General features: G+C 35.5%; 2 protein-coding genes and 1 long non-coding RNA gene across 3 annotated transcripts; all 3 read right to left on the bottom strand.

Moving 5' to 3' along the window:
- Nucleotides 1-6,962: 6,962 nt before the first annotated feature.
- Nucleotides 6,963-9,144, bottom strand: LOC141610981 (patellin-4-like). Its single transcript, XM_074429331.1, has 4 exons — nucleotides 8,145-9,144; nucleotides 7,933-8,057; nucleotides 7,416-7,560; nucleotides 6,963-7,328 (listed from the first exon to the last, which is right to left on the bottom strand). The coding sequence occupies exons 1-4, from the start codon at nucleotides 8,985-8,987 to the stop codon at nucleotides 7,089-7,091; spliced, it is 1,353 nt and encodes a 450-aa protein (XP_074285432.1). The 5' UTR covers nucleotides 8,988-9,144; the 3' UTR covers nucleotides 6,963-7,088.
- Nucleotides 9,145-10,983: 1,839 nt separating this feature from the next.
- Nucleotides 10,984-17,013, bottom strand: LOC141610980 (vacuolar protein sorting-associated protein 32 homolog 1-like). The gene is made up of 7 exons (XM_074429330.1): nucleotides 16,835-17,013; nucleotides 16,572-16,675; nucleotides 15,078-15,177; nucleotides 13,679-13,764; nucleotides 13,387-13,478; nucleotides 12,299-12,410; nucleotides 10,984-11,395 (listed from the first exon to the last, which is right to left on the bottom strand). The coding sequence occupies exons 2-7, from the start codon at nucleotides 16,665-16,667 to the stop codon at nucleotides 11,207-11,209; spliced, it is 675 nt and encodes a 224-aa protein (XP_074285431.1). The 5' UTR covers nucleotides 16,668-16,675; nucleotides 16,835-17,013; the 3' UTR covers nucleotides 10,984-11,206.
- A 6,075-nt stretch (nucleotides 17,014-23,088) lies between these two features.
- LOC141612698 (uncharacterized) lies at nucleotides 23,089-25,192 on the bottom strand. The gene is made up of 2 exons (XR_012529155.1): nucleotides 23,555-25,192; nucleotides 23,089-23,455 (listed from the first exon to the last, which is right to left on the bottom strand). It is a non-coding gene; the product is annotated as an uncharacterized LOC141612698 (long non-coding RNA).
- Nucleotides 25,193-26,249: the final 1,057 nt, after the last annotated feature.

Here is a 26,249-nt window from a genome sequence, read left to right as displayed (position 1 = left end):
CGGGTCATGTCAATGATCGTCCCCTCCAATTGGACTTGCTCTAATGTTGAGAAATAGGTAGGGGTTTACTGAAAATGTCTGCTGCGGATTATTAACGTTGCCAGAAATTGAAAAGATTTCTTGGTTGTCACTTTCCAGGGCTGCAGAGTCAATATTTATGAGACGAAGTTCCTTGACTAAAAGGACATAAGCCAACTCACCTCACACGTTTTTTTTATAAATTACATTTACTTACAGTAGGTATCTAAATTGTTTTATTTATTAAACAATGGTTTATGTGCTCAAACGATATAAATTAAAAAACTAATTAAAGAAATTAAAGATATTGAGAATATTTCAGGGGAAATTGACGGCTTACAAACTCATATTTACCATAATTAATGAAAAAATAGACTTACCAGAGGACGGGAACTAGCTAGAATGCTAGATGAATTAGGCAACTCAAACTTCCCATGACATATTGTTAAATTCAACAACGGGCCTGGGCCGCACCCAAACGGAGGAGAAAGAGTCCACAACGTAGGCCCAACCCTCACATGTGGAACTTTGGGTTTCTTCACACATATTGACGGATTGACATCCATCCAAAACTTACGTAAACATACGAATCCTTGAAAAATAAAATACTACACCATACATAAATAATACTCCGTAAATGTTTATGTCTAGCAAATTTATACGTACGAGTAACAATTTAAAATAAATAACGACTAGACGGAAGTTGCAACAGCAGGATTATCAGTGGCAGGAGCAGTCGAGGCGGCGGGGCGACACTTACAACGTCGAGGGCTACTACTAAACATACAATAGAGCGAGAGCATTAGTAAGGCTATAAGACCACATATCACCCATGCGAGAAACAACATTGATCGTGTTATTCTAATACCACCATCAGCCAACGGTGATAAGAATAAACCTAGGGACACCGCGAAGAAAATAAGCAGATTTATCGACGCAGTCGCTAGTGTCGTCGACAAACAACCCATGTCTAACTAATATGTTAAAAGCTTAGAAGAATGACAGCTAAGTTTTGAAAAAAAATACGATGAACATATTTGTATTTATATATAGCAACTTGGCAAGTTTCAGCATGAAAATAATTCAAGTATTAATATTTGATTTTCTTGCTAAGGAAATTTGTATATATTAATAAAATTATGGAATATATATGTATTATGTAAGATTAGGGTGATATGATAATTTTTTTTTTTTTTTTGGTCCATTGGTGATATAATAATTATTAAGATTACGGAAAATTTATGTGATACTTCTAAACTATGTTATTTTGCATGTGGTATTCAATTTTTTTAAATTTGTGCACATGATAACCTTGAGGTTTGATTTTGAAGTACAACATGCTCTTTTTATTGTTCTTCGAATCTTCAATTGAGCAAAAATTGTAGACCAGAAATCAGAATTGACCAAGTTTTTTTTATTACTTTTTTGAGATCTATAATTTAATAAAACAAAAAATAGTAATTCGGAAATTTAAGATTGAAGTTATGATCGATTTTAGGTTTTCGTGCGAAAAAACCCTAAAAAATGTCAGTCGACAATTTTTTTTCCTCGAATCGTAGATTATGACAAGAAAATGGGTGTAAAACAAAAAAAATTGGCCGATTTCGAATTCCGGTGCATGGGTTATGTTGAATTGAAGTCTGTTAGAGCGACAAAAAATATATGGTGTACATAAAAATCAAATGAAGAGTAATATATATGTACACAAACTTAAAATATTGGGTATCATGCGCAAAGTGGTAAATATTAGGAATACCACGTGAATATTCCGTTAAAATTATGTATATTAATAAGATTAATTAATAATTTAAATTATATAGCATGGATATTGTGGTTTCATTTTTTTTTTTTTTGGGTTTTAAAAAGTCACAAAAAGGCATTTTCTTTTTTCAAATTAAGGGATTTTGAATCCAAATGATGAGTATCACCTCATGACTTTAGCAAGGTTATACACATCTCAATATTCGACATACACTCTGCGGATCGATCTCCCACAACTGCGATTGGGAGGGGTTTAAATATCGTAATCCTTGGACACGCCCCGAAATCCGGATTAGTCAGCCCAATGTGGTTCGGATTACCGGATGGTTTAGACCAAAAAAAATATTCGACATACACTTAAGAATCAAAATGTTCATAAGCATTTTATGTGGTTTATTTGTTTATACTCACTCCGTTTCACTTTTTTAAAAAAAAAAAAAATTATATCCTAAATTAATTATTGTTCGCTTTCTAAATATTATAAGTAAAAATAATGGACTGTCCATCATACCCCGATTAACTAACTTCTCTCACATATAATTGATACTCCCTCCGTCTCACCCAGTTCTGTATATTTACTTTTTTGGCACTATCTATTTGTAAGAGGAGAAAATCTCTAATATAATTTCTAATATATAACATAAAATATAGTCATGTGAGATTTTTTTTAATCGTCATAATAATTACATTAAGAATATCAACTTTTATTAGTAAATTTTTTTTTAGTAAATATGAACAAAACAAAATGTACATTGGCAAATGTAAAAAAGTAAACGTAAAAAAATAGGTGAGACGAGAGACTATTTTGTATCTAAGTTTTTTATTAGTCAAAGGTTATTTTATGATATTCACCAAATTTTCTTAAACGTGACTTTTAGTCAATCTAAGAGAATAGAAATGGAATAGGAGTATTATTTAGAGATGAAGAAAAGGCTAAAATTTATTTTACTCCACTTCTTATAAGCATTCATTTAAATTTACATAATAAACATAATTTAGATTTTAGTAGATACTTCGTACAATACGTATAATCGAAAATTATTATTAGGTAAATAATATTCTTTTCATCTCAATATTTATCACTTTTTTTATTCTTATAATATAAAGTTAAAGATAAACAAATGATTAGAGCCGATGGAGTAAATATTAACTACATAACACATGAATAACACGAGCTAAACGTATGTAGCCCGACCCAACTATACGATACCAAATATAATACCGATTCACGGAATGTCAGAACGAGCTGGAGAAGCAGGAGCAGAAGCGGGAGGAGGAGCAGGGCAACGACTCTTACGACCGCGAATGCATCCAGAAATTAGCCAAGAGAGAATGATAATTATGTCTAAAATACCACATGCCAAGCCTATCCACAAGAACGGTAGGCTAGAACCACTAAATCCCGATACGAGCGGGACAATTAGTAACACAAGAAAGAGAGCAGCCAGAATAATTATAGTAGAAGCAAGTAGTTTGTTCATGACTACAATTTTAATGTTTAGAAGAATGAATGACTTACAGTATAATTTTGTGAAAATACACGATGATCGTATTTGTATTTATATTAGTATATAAATGTAAATTGAAGCGAGCATGCGTTAATGATAGTAAATTATGAATAATTTATTTGTATGGATTATGTGAGTATGTCGTGAAATTTATGATGGCTAATTAATTATTTTGCAATAATAATAATAAGAATATTTGTGTCATATTTTCACGTGAGAATCGTTCTGAGATCCTAGGATTAAACTGTTTGATTCTGAAATGTTTTTAGCATTAATGTTTCGGCTCTATGACACCAAATTCCAAAATTTTCGATATTTCATAAACAGATAAAAAAAATAGTAACATGGACTTGTGTAAATTAAAACTCTTATTAATAGGATAATGCAATGACTTATGAGTAGACATACATTTCAGAACAAGAATACGCTCAAGTTCGATTCTAACTCGTGATATAGTACGCTCATTTTAAAACCAATAAAAAAAATGAGTAGGCATGGCATTTTATTTTGGTCTGTTTTTGGAGGATAAGATTTATAAGATGGTTTTATTTATGGCGATTTTATAATACACTAAGGGGTCGTTTGGTTCAATAAGCCCATGTTCTTTTGGACTGAAATTGTCTGAACTGAACTTAATTGAGCTAAACTGAACTTAACTTAACTTAATAGAGTTAGCAATCGAATCGAATCGAATCGAATCGAATCAATCGATCTCGAATCGAATCAAATAAAAATAAAAGGATAATAATAATAATAATAATAATAATAATAATAATAATAATAATAATAATAATAATAATAATAATAATAATAATAATAATAATAATAATAATAATAGATATAATAATAATAGATATAATCTAATAATTTATTAATATAATAATAATAATAAATATGATATTAATACTATTAATATAAATGAATATATTAATAATATGAATAATAATAATATGAATAATAATATGAATAATAATAATAATAATAATAATAATATAACAATAATAACAATAATAATAATAATAATAATACACTAATATTTCCATGAATCGTAATAATATAATAATAAATAAATATAATAAATATAATTAAAATAATGATAATAATAATAATAATAACTATAATAGTAATATCAAAAATATCAAAAATAAATTTTAATATATAATAAAAAAATAGTAACTAAATTGATATAACAATATTAATGTTGAAATAAACTAATCTGAACTGAACTAAACGGATCTCTAATCGAATCGAATGAATGGAGCCAATCGAATCGAACTTAATAAAGAGCCGAATCGAATTGAACTTATTAGAACTGAAATTAAGTCCAAAAGGTTGGGCCTTAGTCGGAATGGAATAAAATGGAGTTTGATAGTATGGTTTGAGTCTTGTTTCGTTCTAACTCCATTCCAAAATTACTACTCAACCAAATATTTGAATGAACTCAATCTATTCTATTCCATTTCAAAGTAGCCAACCAAACACCACAAATACTATCCTACAACCAGTTATATACTAGTATTATACAACTGGCTCAAGCCAACTCAAAAACAAAACGCAAATCTAACGTTAAACTTCTCACACTTCTCTTAATAAAACATTCTCATATTTATTCTATAATGAAAAAATATAAACAATTGATAATACTATCAAGAAAGAAAAATTGCTCATAACATTATTTTGAGGTAAATTTCGACATCAATTTGTATATTGACATGTATTTTCTGGGCATATGTATTTTGAGATTTCGAGTTTTGTATGATTCAGTTTGTGCTTTCGAGTAAATTTCTTGAGCTGTAATTTTTTTAGCCTTGTATTTTTTTTAGTTTACAAGTAAATGTTTCGAGTTTTTTAAGATATATTCTGAACTTGTGAATAACTTTTCCGAGCTATGTAAGAAAATTTACGAGCTCTCTAAGAAACTTTACGAAGTCTCTAAATTTAAGTTTAACAAACTTGACTTCGCGGATTGAATATGAATTGTGATTTTTGGAATCCATTTTACGAAAAAAGTTCCTAACTTACGTAATAGTTTCGGCGTTTCAGAAAACGTAAGAATTCCGAGCTTTTATCATATATTCTGAGCTAGAGAGTAAATTTTCCGAGCTTTAATTTATATCATACACAACGGGACGAATAAATAAAAGCTAAGTTTTTTTTTATCATTTGCAGTAACTAGTGCGTTTTATTTGTTAAAATCATACACAACGGGACGAATGAATAAAATATCAAAATAATAATAACAATAACAATAATAATACGGAGTAGCTTATAAGGACTCACACAAACGTACATAAATGTAAGTTAGCAAACTCCTCTATACTGCGCTCTCTATTCCAGTGAAGAGTTTTACACTTGCTTTATTTTGTGAGAGAAAAATAAAGTAAATGTAAACTATTGACTAAAACAGAGGGAGTACTTATATTTAGAAATAACAAATACTTAGATTTAACCATCCTAACAGATGTAGAACGATCTGGCTGAAAACCGAATACCGTATATATTTCTTCAAACATCACAAGCAGGAGGAGAAGGAGGAGGAGGAGGGCAACTCTTACGACGGCGGATGGGTATAGTATAGAACCAAAGGAATAGGAAAATGATCTCTAATGCACCACATATCTTCCATCCCCACCCGAATATTATTTTGTTGGAATCGCTAGTAGATGGTTGGTAGTATGTCAAATATATGAACCCCACAAGAAGACAAAGCAGAATTGTACAGACAATCCCTAGATTTGCTGACAATGAAACCATGTCTAATATCTTAAAGGCTTAAGAAGAACGTCTTTGTGTGAAAATAAGCAAAATTGTAGGGATAATTTTAAACAAGGCTTATTTTGTATGTACTTATAGGAAGAATCAATACAATTAAGTTGATATAATAGGAAATAATACTATTAAAATTATTTAATTAGATATTTGGACATATTTTGTTTTCAAATTAAGGGAATACGTTGTATTTTTAAATATTTGGTTGTTTTATAGCAAGGAGAATAAATGTTGGGACTCTTACAGACAAGATATTAGGAATTTATTACCGAATTACCTCGTACTTTTCCCTATTTTATTTTTATTTTTGTTTAAAGGAACTCACAAGAGCAATTTTCCCTATTTTATTTTATTTAAAATTATTTAATTAAATATTTGGACATATTTTGCTTTCAAATTAAGGTAATACGTTGTATTTTTAAATATTTGGTTGTTTTATAGCAAGCACGGAGGATAAATGTTGGACTGTTACAGACAAGATATTAGGAATTTATTAGTGAAATTACCTCGTAGTTTTATTTTATTTTATTATCACCGAATTTGAACCTAAGTCATGACTAACGTCTACGAGTGTACCACTTCTCATAACTTTATCTGCCATTTACCAATCTAGTTGATATCTGCACCTCGTAGTACTTATACTCAATTAGTTTTCCTATGTCTTCCTGTCATTTACAGGTAACTGTGTGAAACCTGATCATTTTACCTACTTGATCATTTTACCTAATCGATGGTAATTTTGTTAGCTCAAGTGGTAGAGAGCTTTCTTACTTTAACCATGAAATTGAGGTTCGATTCTTAAAGTGATATAAGTGCGCTTATTTGAAAAAAAAATGGTAATTTTGTGCAAGGGTTCTCTTTCAATAATTTGGCAAAGAAATTCTGAATTTCATCAAACACAATAAATCAACCAAAAGAATGCTTCAATTAAACCTACAAAGAATTTCTTGTTACACCAAAAGTTACCATAAATTATAATCTCAATTCAACAACAACAACATATAAGCAGGCAGGCAGGCATTTGCAATTGGTCTAGTTCTTGTATCGGTAAAAGGCTCGTTTCTTCTTCTTTGATTGATTGTTAATGGTAAGCACAATCTTTCCTGCCTCATTGTTCTTGAACGAGTTTCTAACCGGCTTTTCCATCGATTCCATCTTCTTCTCCTTCTGAATGATAATAGTGTAAGACCCTTCATCTGTTGGGATAAATTCCTCCTTGTAGCTCACTTCCCCACCCAATACAGCCAATTCCCAAACCAATGCTTTTCCGGCCTGTTAATCGAAAATTCACAGTTTTGTTATTATACAGATTACGTATAATGCTATTAAGAATTGTTAAAAGACATGATTTTTATGTACCTCTAGAGCAGGGATCTCAATAGTTTCAGTTGATCCTGGTTTTAAGACGATTTCCGTGACTTTCCCTTCGTCTCCATTAAATTCAGCTTCATTTTCGCGCTTCAATCCACCATATTGGACCGGGATTTCCTCAAATGGGATATACCTAAATATTCAAAGTTTAAGAAATTGCAAGCCAACATATAACACTTGCCCAATATATCAAGGATTCCTACAAATGACGGTTAAGGGGTCCGATGTATTTAGACATAATCCCGATTTAACAAGGTAATATATCAAGGATTCCTACAAATGTTGGTTAAGGGGCCGGATTTAACAACATAGTCTATTTTCAATACATCCGGCCCCTTAACCCGAGTAAGCCAGGTACAATGCAGGTTTAAATTAACGTAATTTAAACCTGCATTCTACCTGACTTACATTTTAGTGAGTCGTTTTGATTTATTTTAGAAATCCGAATCAAAGAAAACGCTAGATCTATAAAAAAAATGCGGAAATTAAGAAAACAATCACTCACTTAAGAAGGGTCTCAGTAACTTTAGGAGGACGAGCAACAACAAACTTGCTCTTGCTTCTTTGAGTCAAGAAAGGTGAGATCAATGCATAAAAAGCATAGTACCAAAATGGCACATTAATAAGCACCTGTCACATTAAAAAAACGTTCAAATCATTTGTTTACTTTAATTAAATAACTAATTTAAACGGAGGGAGACGAAAAAAAGAACTCACATTTTTCGCAACCAATTCAGGATAATTATCTTGAAGAAGGCCAATAGCTTTGAAAGTAGCATTCCTAATCTCCTTCTTAGAAGGACCAGGACAATTCTTAAGATCATAAACCTGAAGAATAGAAGTAACACCACCGGGTCGAAAATCGAGTTTTTTAATCCCTCTTTCCATAAACTGAAACCTAGACCTCAAAAACTGCTCTCTCTTTTCCTCACTCCCAAATGTCTTTGAATACAATTCTTCATTACCAAAAACCCCAAATATATTATAACAAACCGGGTGATTTTCGCGGTCATAGCCACTCATATAAGCTGCATTCTCAAGATCAACCCCTAAATCTTCCTCCAAAATTGACCCAATTTTGAAATTCTCCCTCCAAATTAGGGTTTTCTTAAGCATTTCAAATGTTTCATTAACCTTAAACTCTCTAGCCCTTAAAAATTTCAGTAAAATTACATCTGTACCCTCTGATCCCTTACTAGGTAACAATGGTACACCCCAAATTAACACTTCTTCAATTTCCTCAATTTTTTTACCCTCCAATTCATCTTTTTTCTCGGGTTTTTCGAGAAGAGTGTTACCTAAAATCGCTTCTTCAATTAGCGACTTTAGCTCGGTTAAAGCCTTCCTTTCACTTTCCTTAAGGTCAGAGAGGTTATTACTCTCCTCCCTGTAAGAAGAGCTCTTTTCAATCAACCCGGGTTTCGCCTCATTCTCATCTTTCTCCTCATTTTCGGGTTTTTCCGGAACTTTCTCTTCATTTTCAGTCACCATTTTTGCTTCTTCTTCAGAAACAACAACTTCCTGTTTCTGGGTTTCTTCGATTGCAACTTCAACCGTCATTGTAAATAAAAAAATCAAATCTTTGAGATTTTTAGAGAAGATTGAATTAAAAAATTAATGAAAAAAATGGGAATTTTAGCTTGTATTTGAGCTGTTTTTTGAGGTTATTTTTGGGTTTTGTGAAGGTTAAGGTGGTTGGAAATTTGTGAGGAGAAAATGGAGTAAGTGGTGTAACGGTTATATAATATTTGAAAAAAACGGTTCAATAAGAGGTGGCCCCCCATATAACGGCTATTTATCTGGCTCCACAACCAAAGAGGAGAAGAGCCGTTACAAAATAGTTAGATTCCCTCGTCTAGGTTTTATGCTTGGTTGTAGGACAGCATTCTTTAGCTTACGCAAATAATAATAGAGATGGTAAAAAAAATTGTAAAAGTATGTCATATTTGGGTCCATATAATTTGGGGGTGTCTTTTGGTTTATAATAACACAAAATCTCATTGAAGACGGTGATATCCGTCACAAGCTTGTGACGGATACCGTTTTCTCTCACAAAATACCCATGAGAGGTGAGTGGGGAAGCACATGGGGGGTGCCCCACCTTGTCCTCTCTCCTTTTTTGTAAGAGGTCTTCAGCTTATGACGGAATTAGCGCGTCACAAGCAAGACGCTTTCTTATAATAATAATTGAGCATTTTGAATAATGTTTTTAACGGTTTTATATTTTGAGATGATCTCGTGTAAGACTGTTGTATGCATATAACATGTTTAAAAATTGTTCATTAACGGAGGAATGTAGTATGAAAAAAATCTTATGTTATTGGGTATTTGTGTATTTTTGGAGTTAATGTGTACAATTGTTTAGATTTGAATCAACTTTTGATAATGACTAGAAATTCACGCACTCAATAACCTAAGATATCGAATATCTTAACATTTCGTGCTACTCTAGCAAATGTCAACTTGTTTAGTTGGTAAAGTTATGTGAGATGGAACTTATGACCCAGGTTTGAATTATGTTAATATCAAAATCGTCTTTTATGGCTCTCTTTGAAACGAAAAAAAAAAAACATCTTGTACTATAAAAAATCATTTTATAAATCTTCTTGACTAAATAACATGAGATATCAATTTCTTTTTATCCATCTGTATTTGTTCATTTTATCAGATGAAACTCAGTTATATCAAATTAGTTTCCACTTTCCAAGTGAATTTGGAAATGTTGGGAGAGCAGTAAATTTCATGGCCAAATTCGAAGAGTAACTTAAAATCCAACTTTCAAAATCTGCAAAATCGCTTTAAAATTCTATACAATCATATGGAACGGGAATGTATTTATTATACCCTCTCATTCTTCGAATTTAGACACTTTCTCATCATATGTGAATTTATTTATTTTGGAGAATGTCGCTAATTAAATTTTAATTTTCCACCTTGTAATTCATTCAATAAGCTTCATTTTCGTTCAATAAGTAATGAATCCAAATTGCTCTAAATCCTACTCCATTTGTCTCACTCAATAAGCTCCATCTGCTTTGTTCTCATGAAGAAAATCTTGAACAATTTTACTTCAATTGTTCTTGCTTAAAAACCGTCTTAACTCAATGTCTCACCAACTCCTTTTATTTTGACCGTCTTAAGCTAAGCGGTCTAAAACAAGAATTGGTGACTTAGACTTTACTTAATACTCCCTCCGGCTTGCTGTTTTCTTCCCATTTCATTATAATACTCCTCACATATATATTAGAGAAACGGGAAGAAAATTAAAAGCCAGAGGGAGTATTTTACTAAGCTGGAATAGAGAGTGGAATATAAAGAAAGCTGATGTATTTCCAACAGTGAATATGGACCAATTCAGAGTGGAAAACAATTTAAAGTTGTCAGAAAACTGAGAAAAATTGATAGCACCAGTGACCAGTCTTCTCAGCTTCTCCATTAAACAGACTCCTGACAAAAAGACAAGATCTTTGACCAGACAACCAGTAATCCAACTGCAGTAACATCTTTGAACACCTATTGTTGTCTGATTAAATATATACATGAAGCTCTTCCCTCCTTTTGACACAAGCAAATGAAACATATTTGCATTAAGAGAAGCAAGAAATAAAGATCCATATGGTACTATGGGAATGAGACGTTATCGACATCGGGTTTGTAAATACACAATTCACAATCAATAGAGATTTCATTTTAGCCTTATCACACATTAAAAGCTTGAAAAATACCCGATTTCAGGATAAAAGAGAAGGAAATAAGAATAAGAATTTTCAAGGTGTTGATTACATGGCCAACTCTCTTTGCAATTCAGCAAGTTCATCTTCCTCGGGGTCCCTCTGGGGTACTGGTCGTGTGGGTTGCTTTCCTCCGGTAGCAGGAGTGGAAGAAATTGGGGGATTTGTAGCTGGCTGTAGAAGTTGTTCCTCCAACTCGGCCCCTTCAAGCTCTTCGAGCTCTGCTTCCAGTTCATCCTTTAATCACCAAAGTACATAACCACAAAGGATTAGCATTAGCTCAAATTCTCATATCTAGTCTTATGAATATGTAATATCCCACCGTGACTAATTAAATGAGTAGAGTTTATGGGTAAATGAGTTGGTCTCGCCTAGAGCTGATCATGGGCCGGGCCTATGCGGGTTTGGGCCGGGCCGGGATGAAAAAAATGGCCCACATGTGCGGGTTGGGCCGGACCGGGCCAAATGAGAGGGCCTATTTAGCGAGCCCAAGCCCAGCCCTTATGGGCTAAATCGGGCTTTTGGGCCTAAATGGGCTTTTTAGGCCCTAAAATTTACGACTTACCGAACGAGATAAGTAGTATAATACCTTCAACTAGTACTTTAAAAGTGCACTTAGTATAAAAAATTGTACAAAGTATGATGAAGTACATATGAATTAATCTTCAAAAATGGAATAAAAGACAATCATCGACACATTATAATGCTTAATCATATCTAGTAGATATGATTTATGATACGTAAACATCGCTTTTAAATCTCAATAAATATATACGTGAGTTTATAAGGAATTATATATAAAATTTACGCTACTTACACAGATTTTATAACAAAAATATTCCTTAATAATAAATATGGGCCGGGTCGGGCCAAAATTTGGGCCAAACGCTTAGCCCAAACCCGGCCCACAAGTACATTGGGCTTTTTTGGGCCGGCCCATGGGCTTTTTGGGGCCAAAATAAAAGGCCCAAGCCCTTCAAAAAAGCGGGCTGGGCTGGGCCGGGCCAATGGGCTTGGGCCATTTGATCAGCTCTAGCCCTTCCACATTATATTAACATGAAACTATCTATTAAGAGACTAACTATAATATTAGATACTTGATACATGACCCGAATATGCGTTCAAACAATCACTTCTTACCTCATCAAAGTCACTGGCGCCAATGGGGGCAGAAAGTGCGTCTTGAATCTGTCTCAAATTATCGGTCTGTTCATTGATCTCGTCCATTGTCTTGTCCACATCATCGATATTTCTGAAAACAATAAATAACATGGGCTCACAAGATCAGTTGTTAAAATAGTAATACTCCCTGTATTCTGATCTCTACATCAATTTAATGATATTATTATTGCTACCTAGCTTATACATTACTTTTAATGGAGGGTACTACAGTCTAATCAGAACTTTAACCTACTCTGACTATGGAATACGATACAAATATTAGATACACATATACAAATAAGCTGTTTGCCTAGAGAGGAAAAAGAACCTAGTTTGACTGTTTGAATGACTTTTGGTTTGATAATGTGAAATATCAAGGTAACAAACTACCAATGAATGAACCACAAACACAGCAATGAATAGTTGATGATGCACACATCAGCCCATATCCGGAACTCTAAGCCGACCCAAGCCCATATTGACATGACGAAAAACACAAATGAAAAAGGTTGGAAACACTTTTGAACCAAATCCGGACTGTAACCCCACCCAAACCCACATTGACATGACCAGAATTTAGCCTCAGACACAACCCATATTTCGACCCGACTCGTATTCACCCAACCTCAACACTAGTATTTGATATTTCACAATTCACGCAAATGAAATAAGGATGATATGATGAAGTGTTCAAGCACCAAAATTAACAGCATTGGCACCAAAGATAAGAGAATGTTCTATGCGAAGAAATGTTTAATGGACTCGTCAAATAAATGAGACATGCATAAAGTCACAAGGAAAGGTCAGCAGAAAAACAAAAACAAAAAAAACAAAAAAAAAAAAAAAAATTGCAAGTTTTAGCTAAACTCAAAAACTATTTACGAAACCATCATTAGTTTCTTTTTAACTGACAAATTTTATTTGTAAAATTATTCATTCACTGATCTAAAATTCAGGGGGTATTATACTTCCTGCTGCAACGTGCAAGCACAATTAATGACTACATTGAAGGAGAAAATATTTTAGGGAATCTAAATAGAACAATATTCAAGGAATTCGTAACTCACGTTGCTTTCTGCATGGCCTTCATAGCTTTAGCACCAGATCTCAATGCGTCAACGGTCTCTGTTGTTGCTTTCGCTCCTTCAAGCATTATCATCTGGAAGCCCACAAAGAAACACAAAAAGAAACATGATGCCAATTGCCAAGTCATTCAACTCTTTCCAAAACAAAGCAGCATGAAATACACAAACCAAAACAGGTGTGAGAGAAACTAAGCATAGAAAAACAATGATTAGTGCGAAGAAAGATAAGAGGAATCAGTCGGACAGAGCTCCAAGGGAACATCAATGCACTAACCTGATCATGGATACGTAGTTGAAAATTTCCCAACTGCTCCACTTGTTGTTCATACAACTTCTTCCTCTTCAAACATTGTATTGCAGCTTCACAAGGCAATCACGACTAAGTTAACACAACACAACAAAACAAAACAAAACAAAAGTGCAAAAATATTGGCAGACTCATTGACGTAATCTTGGGTGCATTAAATATTTCACATCATGTGAATTGAGTTTGGTTAGAGTTTTTCCTGATGATTTTTGCTGCTTCTTTTTTCGCTTTCCATTAGTATTTCATTCCATTTTGTTGTTATGTTATCTTCACTTTCCTTTCCTTTTCTTTCACAATTCTCACTCTTTATCTCATATACCGGTCTTGCTTCCGCTTAATCTTGTTTAATGTTCTAGTATTTTTTTTCTTTTGTCGTACTCCGTCCCTTCCAAACCAAACACTCCATTTGCTTTTATGGGCTCTCCAAGATGCTACTTTGATCGTGTTTTTCTTCATAAAGAAGTATATATTACTTATTTTTGTAGAAAATGTTATTTTCTTTGAAAGATCTTTTGATAACAAATGTAAATACACAGGTGTCGTATGTTAAATTTTGATTTTTTTTAACAAATATACGGCCATGATATGGAAACTTTGACCTCCAAAAGGTAAATGAGGTGTTTGGTTTGAAGGGAGAGAGTATTATTTCTCTTCCTCTCTCCTTTAGGCTCGATCTTTCCACCTTTTCATCTATTAAACCTCTCTCAAAATGTTTACTTCTAAAGGTTCATGGTAATCAGCCCCAAATATTTATTATACTAGAGCTTTGTTGTTAATATTGCAATATTGCATTAGTCATTCGCTAACGGAATCTGATTAGAGAAATTAATACACACAATAATACAGTAGCTATGGATTCATATTACAGAACACTCAGCCGTATTAACTAAATGCCCATTCTATTAGCAACTATTATACCAGTCCATAATAAACAAGATGCAAATAAACCACATCCAGAACTACACATTCCCCTCATTCATTATTAACGTAAGTGTGATTATCTCGTTGCTAACTTGTATTAGGTGACCAATGGTATAGTCAGATTGTAAGAGGAGTAATTTTGTAGCAAGCTTCTGCTATTTAAAGAATCAGTGCTGATGATGAAAGAAATAATTGAAATCCGTCAAACGAATTTGTAGAATACCATATTTCACAAAAAACAATGTGAGTGAGGTGAGGATAAAGCAAATACAAGAAACTCCTTAGTTCAGGAAAACATAATCTAAAAGGAAAGGGAGCAGCAAAAAAACATAAAGTACCAGAGACAGATAAATTGAACATTCTAAATGATAACTATCACTCTCTCAGTATTCAGTACTAGCATTCAAATTTCAAATTTTTGAAACACCAGCAAACAGAAACATACCACGCTTATTCTTTGCCCTGCTGAAGTCTTTTGCCTTCTCAACCTCTGCAGCAGCCTTCTTTATAAGAACCTGCTCTTTCTTTTCTAACATTTCAAGTGCCTGCAGAACATATGACGGCATCAATACTCAACAACTAACAGGAAAAATAATGACAGCACAGATAGCACTCAATTAGCAGATAGTTATACAAAAGAGGCTTATATGTGTCAATTAGCAGACTCAATATGTTGTAACGTATTTTTGTTCTTAAACCATCCAATACTGGAAGCATTTCGCCACAATGGAAGAAGAAAAGCCTTCTCCATTCCATTTGCTTCTGCTCCTCAAATGCCCAAAAGCTATCCCGATCATATTACTTAAATTTGGGTTGTGAGACTACATCAAAGCGGCTTAATAGAAGTTATGAAGGTTGTCACGACTACATTTAAGGCAGTTCCCATCACATGTATGCAGCACAACAAAGATCATGGTTTAGAATATCCGACGCAATGCCACATCACAACCGAGTTATTAAAGTATTGAAGGTTACTGTGACCACATTTTTTGCCATATTTTTACCGCAACGGCCGACATTAAGATGCAACTACTAGTTCCATGATCAACACAATGAATGATTCGATTGAAGCCAACTTATAATCTTATACAACCATGATACAAAAAAACATAAAGTATAAACTATCAGCCGCTCTCTGTTTCACTCCTGACGCATCTACTGTTGAATTTCCAAGGGCTAAAGTTCAGCTTCAAAAAATTTAAACAATGTACAACGCCAACATCTGCTGTGATGTATTGCCTATGCCCAAATCAATCATCCAGAACATAAAAAAGTCCTAGAATTAAAAATAAAAAAGCATTGTTGCTGCCCTCAACTCAGAAGAGCATCAGTTAGGCACTCATTAGGGAGTGCAACCTGTTTACGTACATACTTGATAGCCCTCCAATGCTCAATTACTAACTAACGATGCAACCACTTTCTAATGTCCACTTCTAATTTTATTCCAGATTCCGAATCATTCATTAACACGGTCTGGTTGGTTATTGGCACCTAAACAACTGTAGGATCATCCATGTTCCTAATACGCCACCATCTCCCTCCCTTAACCCCCTCCACCTTCACATTGCCTCACCTAATTAGGCACACCAACATCTAGCCACACTACAGCAATTCCAAAAGGACACAATCAAAGGTTAAATCCCAGTTCTGAATTGCGTCCAAATTAATCATGAAGTAGCGTTCACATAGTGCTTAATCAACGTAATCACTACATACATTGTAAAACACTATCTGAACTGCTATTCACGTTCAAACGCAACGAAATTGATGAAACAATCGCCTAGAATTGTATTCAAAGCTAATATCTAACCTCCAAATTCTTTCAAAATCCAAACAATTACAAATTCCTAATTAAATAATCAATCAAACAACAATATCAAATCACAACATGAATCAAATTACTCCATAAACCCTAAAAATCAAATAGTTAAATAATCACCTCACTCAATTTATCAAGAGTGGCAAGAGTACTAGACGCCGAACTATCTTCCCGTCCTTTAGCTCCAAATAATCTAGCCATCATACCTGTCGACATCCTATTACCTGAAAACAAATTACAAAAAAAAACACAATCAAACCAAATTGAAAAAATTAGGGTTCATACAAAACCCCTAAATCAATTCAATTTCTGCGAACACAATCGTAACATTAGCAAATCAATGAATTGAAATTGATATGATCGATAATCGGAAGTAGAATTACCGTAGAAATTGATTAGATTGTGCGACGATCTTGAGGAGGGAGAAAATTGGGAGATTGAAGAGAGAGAAAATTGGAAATTCCACGAAATTTTCCGCGGTTTGTATTTTATCTTTTCTATTTTATTTTTATTTTTGTTTTGTATATGTGTTTTTGTTTTTGGGAGGAGATCGGAATGGGGTTGGTTACTTGGTTGTAAACAAGTTGGAAGTCAAGTAGGTAATGCAATGGTTTATTACTTGGTTGCTAAGTTAGGGGCTCGTAGAGTCCTGGCTAGTTTGGCTACTAAGCAAAGGATCGAGATCGAGATCGAGTATCCGATGCGGATTAGGATACTTGGTTAGTTGGTTTAGTTATAGAATTTCAAACAAAGAGTGATACTATTAACCGAAAATGTTTTAGTCTAGTAGTTAAGACAGAAGTATTGTGCACAATAGATCTCAGGTTCGAATTCCCCTCTAACAATGCGACTAAGCGCACTTCGTTAGACCAACCCTAGGAAAAAAAACATTTGTGACTATTAGCGAAGATTTGATACGAATGTTGCATGAATGTTACAGGGAAATCTCGAGTCGAATTGGACCAGGCTTTGCAATGAGATCATTAAATTGCTTGACCACGGCCCATGGCTTGTCACTTGTCCTAGTTTGGAACTTGGAAGTCGGAACGACACTAATCTTGGTTATGAACCATCTTCTATAACGAATAAATGACCTTATCTTGTTAGATCTATAGTCTTGCAAGGACAAACACTTTACGAAATGAAGAATACTTGCCTACAACGCCTGTACAAGGTACATCACAATATAAAACAATATTATATCCACAATGCAATTGATGAAAGTAACTAAAACTTATTTTAAAGGATAATTTCATCTTCTATTTTAAATAACTATACGTCGTCGACAAATTACTAAATATCGTCGACAATTAACGTAAAATTCCAAGTTTGCCCTCCATATCATGACTCCATATTGGTCTCACCAAAATGCAATTTCCGTCTCAAAACAGAAATGAAATTACCGTCTCACTAAAACACAAGTCACCGTCTCACTAAAATATTTCAAACAAAAAAAAAAAAGTCGGGTTTTGTAATTAACAACATGAACGGGAACGATTTTAACAACGATTTCAACAATGAAGATAGTAACGAGGTTAGTTTACGATTTAGTTTTGTTAAAAATTTATGTTTTATTATCGTTTGAATCCCGAATTAGGATAGATGCCATGAATGTAGACGGAATTATGATAGAATTTGTGACGGATTTATATGAAAAATTAATCGAAAAAAAAAAAAAAAAAAAAAAAAGACGAAACTGGGCTGAGACGTGGGTGTTCTTCGTCCCCGCACCCAGGCCGACGAACATGGGCTCGTCTCATAAGGCCCATGGACGAAGGATTCCTTCGTGCCTGGCTTGTGTTGGACGAAGGATTCCTTCGTCCCAGCCCATTGTTGTTTGTTTTTTTTTTTTTTTTTTCTTTTTGTTTTAGAGTTTCTCGTTATTTTTTTTTTTTTTTTTTTTTTTTTTTTTTTCCGACTCGTTTTGTATAAAATAATTAATTTCCGTCTTTGTATTAAAATTTTTTATTTTTTATAGTTTCCGACAATTCAAATAATTATAATTAATTACCGTCTTTATATGGAATTTTTATCTTTAACATTTCCGACTCGTTTTGTAAAAAATAACTTATTACCGTGTTTGTATTAATTTTATATTATTTTATATTTACTTCGACTAGTCCCGTAGCAAATAATTGAATTAATAACTAACTTGTTGAAATGCGTGCGCAGGTGATTAACGATGGAGACGGTGTTGATTACTCAGATCATTTTACGACAACCAGATTTTTTGCATCTAGTACTGAAGCGTTTAATTGGGCATATGAGATCGGGCTCCGACTCGGGTTTGGTATAAAAAAAGCAAGCAACAAGAAAGTTGGTCGTAACACGAATTTGAGACAACGTTATTTTGTTTGTCGGATGGGTGGAAAAGGTCCCGTAAATAAGGATGCCGATTCTTTAATGAGGGGTAACACCGCTACCGGGTGGTGCAATTGCAAATTTTCAATGAAAGTTGTTGAATTAGAAGAGAATAAGTGGCAGCTTGTGATGAGATCCGGTTTCATAATCATGGTTTAACGTTGTATTGTGATTTGCGACGATACTTTGCAAAGCTTGATGACGAGGAGTTGGCTTATATCGATGCCCAAGTTAGAGCTCACGTTAGACCGGCAATTATTAGTGCGGGTTTGCATCAGCGGAATCCGGAAAAGTCAAGACCTAATCGGCGACAAATCTACAACCGTTCTCAGAAAGTAAGGGCCGAGGAAAGAGAAGGGAGAAACCCGGCACAACAGATGTTAGCACTTGCGGTTCAGCATAAGTACGTTCATTATTGGGTCACTGATCAGGAGACCGACGAGCTAACCCACGTGTTCATGTCTCATCCCGAAGCCGTTAAGATGTTTCGATCATACTATTATGTGGTACAGATCGATTCCACGTACAAGACAAATGAATACCGTCTTCCGCTTGTTGAGATGGTTGGAGTCACACCCGTCGGGAAGAGCTTTGTCATCGCTTATGCTCTTGTGACGCATGAGTCCGAGGAGAAATATTTGTGGGTCCTACGAAACCGAAGGGGTCTAAATGATGCCGTTCAACCTAATGTTATTGTTACTGATTGCGAGGGAGGGTTGTTGAACGGGATTCCCATTGTTTTTCCGGATTCGTCTCACTTGCTATGTCTTTGGCATATATATTCTAACGTGGAGACGAAAGCACTTGATATCACGAGTCAGGATGGTTGGGCTAAGCACGTAACCTTTACTTTGTTTACTGCGGTTGTCGAGGCGGAAACCGAAGAAAAGTTTAATGTTGCGTGGGGCAAATTGGCAAGGGAATGGGCGGGAGTGGCGGCTTATATTGAGAGGCAATGGTTCCCGCACTTGGAAAAATGGGCCAAGTATAGAACGAACAACATAACTCATTTTGGCAATACTTCTACATCCCGGTTGAGTCGGCTCATGCGAATTTGAAGAGATGGTCGAATAGCGCGAAACCGGCATTGATAGCATCCGAGTCGGTTTCATTCTTTGATGGAAACGCAACATGTTGAGATCCGACACTCGTTGGAGTTATCTAGATCGAGGCGGTTGACGGGGATTCAGCGATTATTTTCCAGACTTTCTTGCAAAATATCAAAGAATGCCATCATGGAATTGCGTAAAGAATTCGAAAGAGGTGCCAAGATGACGGAAGATGCCTTGACGATCGATTGCGGTTGTGTAAAGGCTACTACACTTGGTTTGTTATGTGCTTGTTCACTTCACCGCATTTCTAGAAACGGATCTCGGGTCCCTGTTGATGTGTTACATGCATTTTGGAGGAAGTTGGAGTACGATGGTTCGGAGGCAATGCCGACTTGTGATGATGATCGATTGGAGGAGTTATTCGATGAAATTCGAATGCGGATCCGAGTATGAGATCATCCATGTTCGATGCCCTTTACTCTCAGATACATCCGCAAGAGGAGGATGTAAACGAGCCTAGGGTGAACGAGAACCCTAGAGGACGTCCGAGTAGGGGAACTCGTAGAGATCCGTCCGCCGTTGAGCATGCACGGGTTCGTGTTCGAGTAGGTACTCCGTCTTCCCAACGTACTCCGTCTAGTACCCCCGTTCTACTCCGACGGTTCCTGTTACTCGTCGTCTACTCCCGTTCTACTCCGTCGGTTCGTTTTACTCCGTATAGAACCCCCCGGTCCACTCAAACGGGCCCCGGTACACCGTCTACCACTGCTACCACGACTACGGGGAGTTTCGGCACAACGTATTGCGCACCACTTGAGGTCGACTACACCATTGGTGATTTGAGGTATTTTCCTTATCGTGACTTCCTGCCTTCATTTTTTCACGAGTATGTAGAAGCATGGTTTAATCCTTACGGAGACGGTCATTGTGGTTTTCGAGTTATCTCACATGCTGTTCGGGGTGACCAATCTCATTTCACGATGGCTAGAACAGATTTACTTAGGGAAATTCGTAGTCCCGATTACCGTGATCATATCTATGGCCCAGGGAGATTTGATACGGAGGTAGCTAGAATTACATTTATGGATCAGATACCGTGTGGCTCGGGTAATTGGATGGACGGTTTCGATCTATATGGTTATGCTACGATGTACAATTGGGTGATATGTTGTATTTCTGCATTTGACGATCGAGAAGGTCAGCGAAATTGGAATGGTAGTTTTACTTATTTGCCTCTACGAGCCCCTCCCGGAGTACGTACCCCATATGGTGTCTTATGGGTTTTACATGCGGGAAACCACTATTTGCGGCTCCGGTCGCCTTGTCACCTATGCCTCCAGAGCCCATTGTTGGGTACATGATGCAAGCGTAGATCATTATAATGGCCTGTATCGACATCAGATCCGATTATGGCGCGATTTCGCGAGGTGTTCTTAGCTTTTATTTGTTATATCTGAATATTGTACCTTATATTTTTTTTTATTTAATTATCCGATTATTGTAGTTTATTATCCTCTGCATCCGATTAATTGACTTAAAATGTAATTTAATTAAAACAATCCTTAAAACATAATTTCACATATTTTAATAAAAACATTCCTTAAAACGCGTTTTGACATACTTAAAACATAAACCAATGAAAACATAATTAAACCCCAAACCCCAAACCCCAAACCCCAAACCCCAAACCCCAAACCCCAAACCCCAAACCCCAAACCCCAAACCCTAAACCCTAAACCCCAAACCCTAAACCCTAAACCCCAAACCCCAAACCCTAAACCCCAAACCCCAAACCCATACCATAAACGATTATTACTTAAAACATAACATAATTAAATAACTACCGAACTTAATTATCTTCCGATGATGAAGATGACGATTCCTCATCTTCTTCATGATCTTGAATCTCAATTTCTTCAGGTTGGGTAGACATATATTGAGTCAATAAATCATTCAAGTAGAGATAAAGAATTCCTTGCCCCGGCACTCTACCAGCACATAAGTCTGATAGTCTTGGGTAATCAATCACGGTGAGAATGCGCTCAAAATATGTAAAGATATCACTTTTTAACCTACGAAACTCCCACATCTTCTCGTTTAGTACTTCATCGAAACAACCTCATCTCTAACTCACGGAGTTAGAACATGATCCAGGTTTCCTTGTAAAATTATACAAAGGGTACCAATTGGAGGCTCTTCAAGCAGGTGCCATACAGTGTCACTAGGAACCACTGATTCAAGACGCTCAATTAGAATTGGTAAATTTTGAACAATTAAATCGATTCTTATTTGATAAACTCTGGTTTTTTGAGCATTTGTGAGAACCATTTTAAGGTTTGGATGTTGTGAGTGAATAATTAGTATTGTAGTGAGTGAAGATGATTTGGGTGTTTGAAATTGACATAGAATGACCTATTTATAACCTATTAATTGTAACGGTTATTTTTGAATTATAACGGCTATTTTGAATTATAACGGTAAAATTTGAATTATAACGGTAACATTTGAATTATAACGGCTATTTTTGAATTATAACGGTAAAATTTGAATTATAACGGCTGTTTTTGAATTGTAACGGTTATTTTGAATTATAACGGTAATATTTGAATTATAACGGTAACATTTGAATTATAACGGCTATTTTTGAATTATAACGGCTATTTTTGAATTATAACGGTCACATTTTTCCCTATATAAACATCTACATAATGTTGTAATTTTGCACTCATCTTCAACCTTTTCTCTTTTCCAATCATCTTCATCATCTTCCATTTTTTTCTTCAAATATTTACTTATGTCAACATCATCATCAAGGTGGGGAACCCGACCAATTGAAGGCCTTGATTTTAAGAATCAAATTTGCAATCGTTGTGAAAGAAACGCTATCATCATGATTTCCGGGACAGCTACTAATCCGAAGAAAGCTTTTTTTAAGTGCGTAACTTGCGATCGTTTTGTGTCGTGGTTGGTTTGATCAAGATCATTTAACAATAACAAAAAAGTTGAATATAGCATGTCAAGATGAAGGTGATGATGCATCAAGTGGAAATGTCATGAAAGAGCAAGTGATAGGTATAAAAAAGGAGATTTCAGAAATGACAAGGATGATGAAGTTTTATTTCAAGTGTATCTTGTATTTGTTTGTTTTCATTATGTTGGCCATTGTCATGAAGTAGTTACTATTTCCAGAAATGTATGAATTTGCATCAGTTGTTATGTATTCAAGAAATTTAAGAAATTGAAGAAATTTCAGAATTTAAAACCGTCATGTTTTTTGAAATAAACAACGTTCAAATAGTCAACTAACATAATAATCCAACATAAAAAATGTCTTCAAAACCGTACAACATAAATGAAAACAAACACAAACTAGTTATCATCCTCTTGGTCGCTATCAGTGTACACACCATCTGATCTACGCTGAACAACATCACCGGGTGTTTGACGAGGTCCTCGCTGACGTATGATATCCCCAGCCCTCTCAATCAATGGGCCGACGTTCTTCATCATCTTGCGGAGGAAGGCAAGCTGTTTCTTGTCATCCTTAATTTTTTTGGCCTCGTAAAACTGAAACATTACAGCACGTGCAGTCTGCAAATTGACAAGAACAACTAAAACATTATAAACATTATCGAGGAACAGTAAGAAAATTATATCGATTATTACAACAACTGTAAGTAATATTATTACCTCAGCAGGAATATCAAAATCCTCATGTGGCGGGGGGGCATCATGGTGGTCGGGATCAATGATGAACGGGTGAGAATTCCCATTAAACCAAGCCTCATACTCGCTCCGTCTCACCCGGGAAGCTAATCGGTCTCGATTTACGAGAAAGTTGAACCACGTGATCCTGCCAGCAATCCCAAAGATGATCAGTCTCCCCAACCCCAACACTAACCTCGTACCCGAAACCCGAAGCAGGACGACGCGCTGTCAATCTCATAATGGGATTGGGTATGATCTGCACATACCCAAACTGTCGTAAACACCGATCAGGCTGGTACGGCTCCGCTATGTCCATGAAACGAATACAACCGGTATACAAAGTACGAGGATGATACTCCTCCTGACGCGGCCCGTACGGATCCCACCTAATGGAAGCACAAGTAAGCCCATCCAACAACCTCCGATACTCCAACAATTTCTCCGCATTTTGAGCGAAAGGACCAACGGATCTCCAAAAACACGACCGAGGCTGAGTAGGGTCAATTGCCGAAGGTGGACCGGGTCTGAACATAGGAAAATACTCATAGATCCACGATTGCAACAAGGTCAAGCAACCACCAATAGTCTTCACACCAAAGACGTGAAGCTACCCCCAACCGTCGGTACATGAAGGCAAGTACACCGCTCCCCCCAAGCGTAGTCGTGTACACCATCGCATATCATACACTAAAGGAAACAACCGAGGACGTAACCTATCACCCGATTTGTCGACAAAAAGTGTCGACCCCAACACCACAGCCAAAAACCCCTGAGCAAAAACAACATCACAATTAGCTCTCGCCGTGTCACAAACTGCATCTACCAATATACCCCCACTCTTGTAAATAGGGACCTTCTTAGTAGAGTTTAACGGCAACCTCAACTTCTCTGATGAAATCCCAAAGAAGCCACATACATACATAAGGGGATCCGCCAACGTCCCGTCATTACTCTCCACCTTACAACAAGTTACAAAGAACCCGAACGCCTAAGATCTGCGCAACATCGTGAAGGAGTATGGACATCTCCCCAAAAGGCATGTGAAAACTGTTGGTGTCGGGTTGCCATCTCTCAACAAAAGCAGAAATAAGGGGCATGTTATAATTCTCGGCCATGGAATCTAATAGGTGAGAAAGACCAGTACCGTCATAAATAGTCTTAACGGCCGGAGGGAGTGGCCAACAACTCAACAACCTCGTCTTACCAAACCGGTGGTAACCCGTCAAAACTGGTCGACCAACCTCATTAGGAGTCGACCATATGGTGTTGGCAATGTGGCCCCCGAAACTAGGAATCACGTGGGGAAAGTCAGGACCACCAGAACACGATGATCGATCAACCAAGAGACATCCTTACCCGACTTCTTCTTCGGAGCCACCACACTACTAGAACTACCATCCGACCTCCGCTCGAAACGCCCCTCCTCAGTCCGTCTACGTGGCACCCTACGCACTCGCTCAATACCCGCCTCCTCCTCACCTATCACATCACCAGACCGAACCAGCTCCTCCTCCACCCGCTCATCAGTCCACGAATCGGTACTACCATCTCCAACCTCAGACTCAAACTAGAGCCCCTTTCGAGCTCGAACTTGACGGTCATTTCCTCCACCGGCCATCTATTCAAAAAAATAAAACAAAGAATTTATAAATATAAGTTTAAGTAAATTAAAAATTAAAAAAAAAACAAAATAACCCGGAACGGGGTTTATTAATAATAATTAATTAATATTTTACGTAAACTAAACGAGACGCAACAAAATTATATTTACAACAACTTGATTACTTAAATTAATAAAACAAAGAATTTATAAATATAAGTTTATGTAAATTAAAAAATAAATAAAAAAACAAAATATCCCCAAAAGAAGTTTATTAGTAATAATTAATTTATATTTTACATCGACAAAACGAGACGGAAAAAATATATATTTACAACGACTTCGCCACGAACGACAATTATTATAAAAAAATTATATTTTACTTCGACAAAACAAGACGGAAAAAAATTTATTTTTTAAAAAAAAAAAAAAAAAAAAAAAAAAGTAACGAGAAATTCTAGAAAAAAAAAAAAAAAAAAAAAAAAAAAAAAAAAAAAAGGAATGGGCCAGACGAAGAATTCCTTCGTCCAACACCAAGCCCAGACGAAGGAATCCTTCGTCCATGGGCCATATGAGACGAATGGGTCGTTTAAATCGGCCTGGTCCGGGGACGAAGAACCCCCTGTCTCAGCCCCGCCGTTCTTTTTTTTTTTTTTTTTTTTTCGATTAATTGTTATGATTATTCCGTTTGATTTTCGCGTAACACGACTACATCCGATTGAATTCAAAGCATCTATCCTAATTCTGTGACTAATTTGGCATCTATCCTAATTCCGTCACACATTTACAAACTAAGCAAAATACTACAAAAAAAATTTAATCTCGAATCACATACCTTGTTGAATGTTTGAATTCGTGACGGAAATGATGCGGTCGATACGTTTGTGTCGGGTTTTTTTCTTCAAAAACTGACTCGGGTTGTTTTTTTTCAAAAATTGGAATGTGATAGGTAGTTTTTGAATAAAAAGGAAAATATTAGGGGGAGTGTGAGGGAGGGGTAAATTAGGAAGTTCATTAAAATTGTCGACGATATTTAGTAATTTGTCGACGACCTTTAGCAGCCAGGTAAGGAATATC

The sequence above is a fragment of the Silene latifolia genome, chromosome 11 (genome assembly GCF_048544455.1).
Source record: "Silene latifolia isolate original U9 population chromosome 11, ASM4854445v1, whole genome shotgun sequence".
NCBI classification, from domain to species: Eukaryota; Viridiplantae; Streptophyta; class Magnoliopsida; order Caryophyllales; family Caryophyllaceae; genus Silene; species Silene latifolia.
Note: the sequence above shows the minus strand (reverse complement) of the source record. Positions and strands in the feature narration are given on the sequence as shown.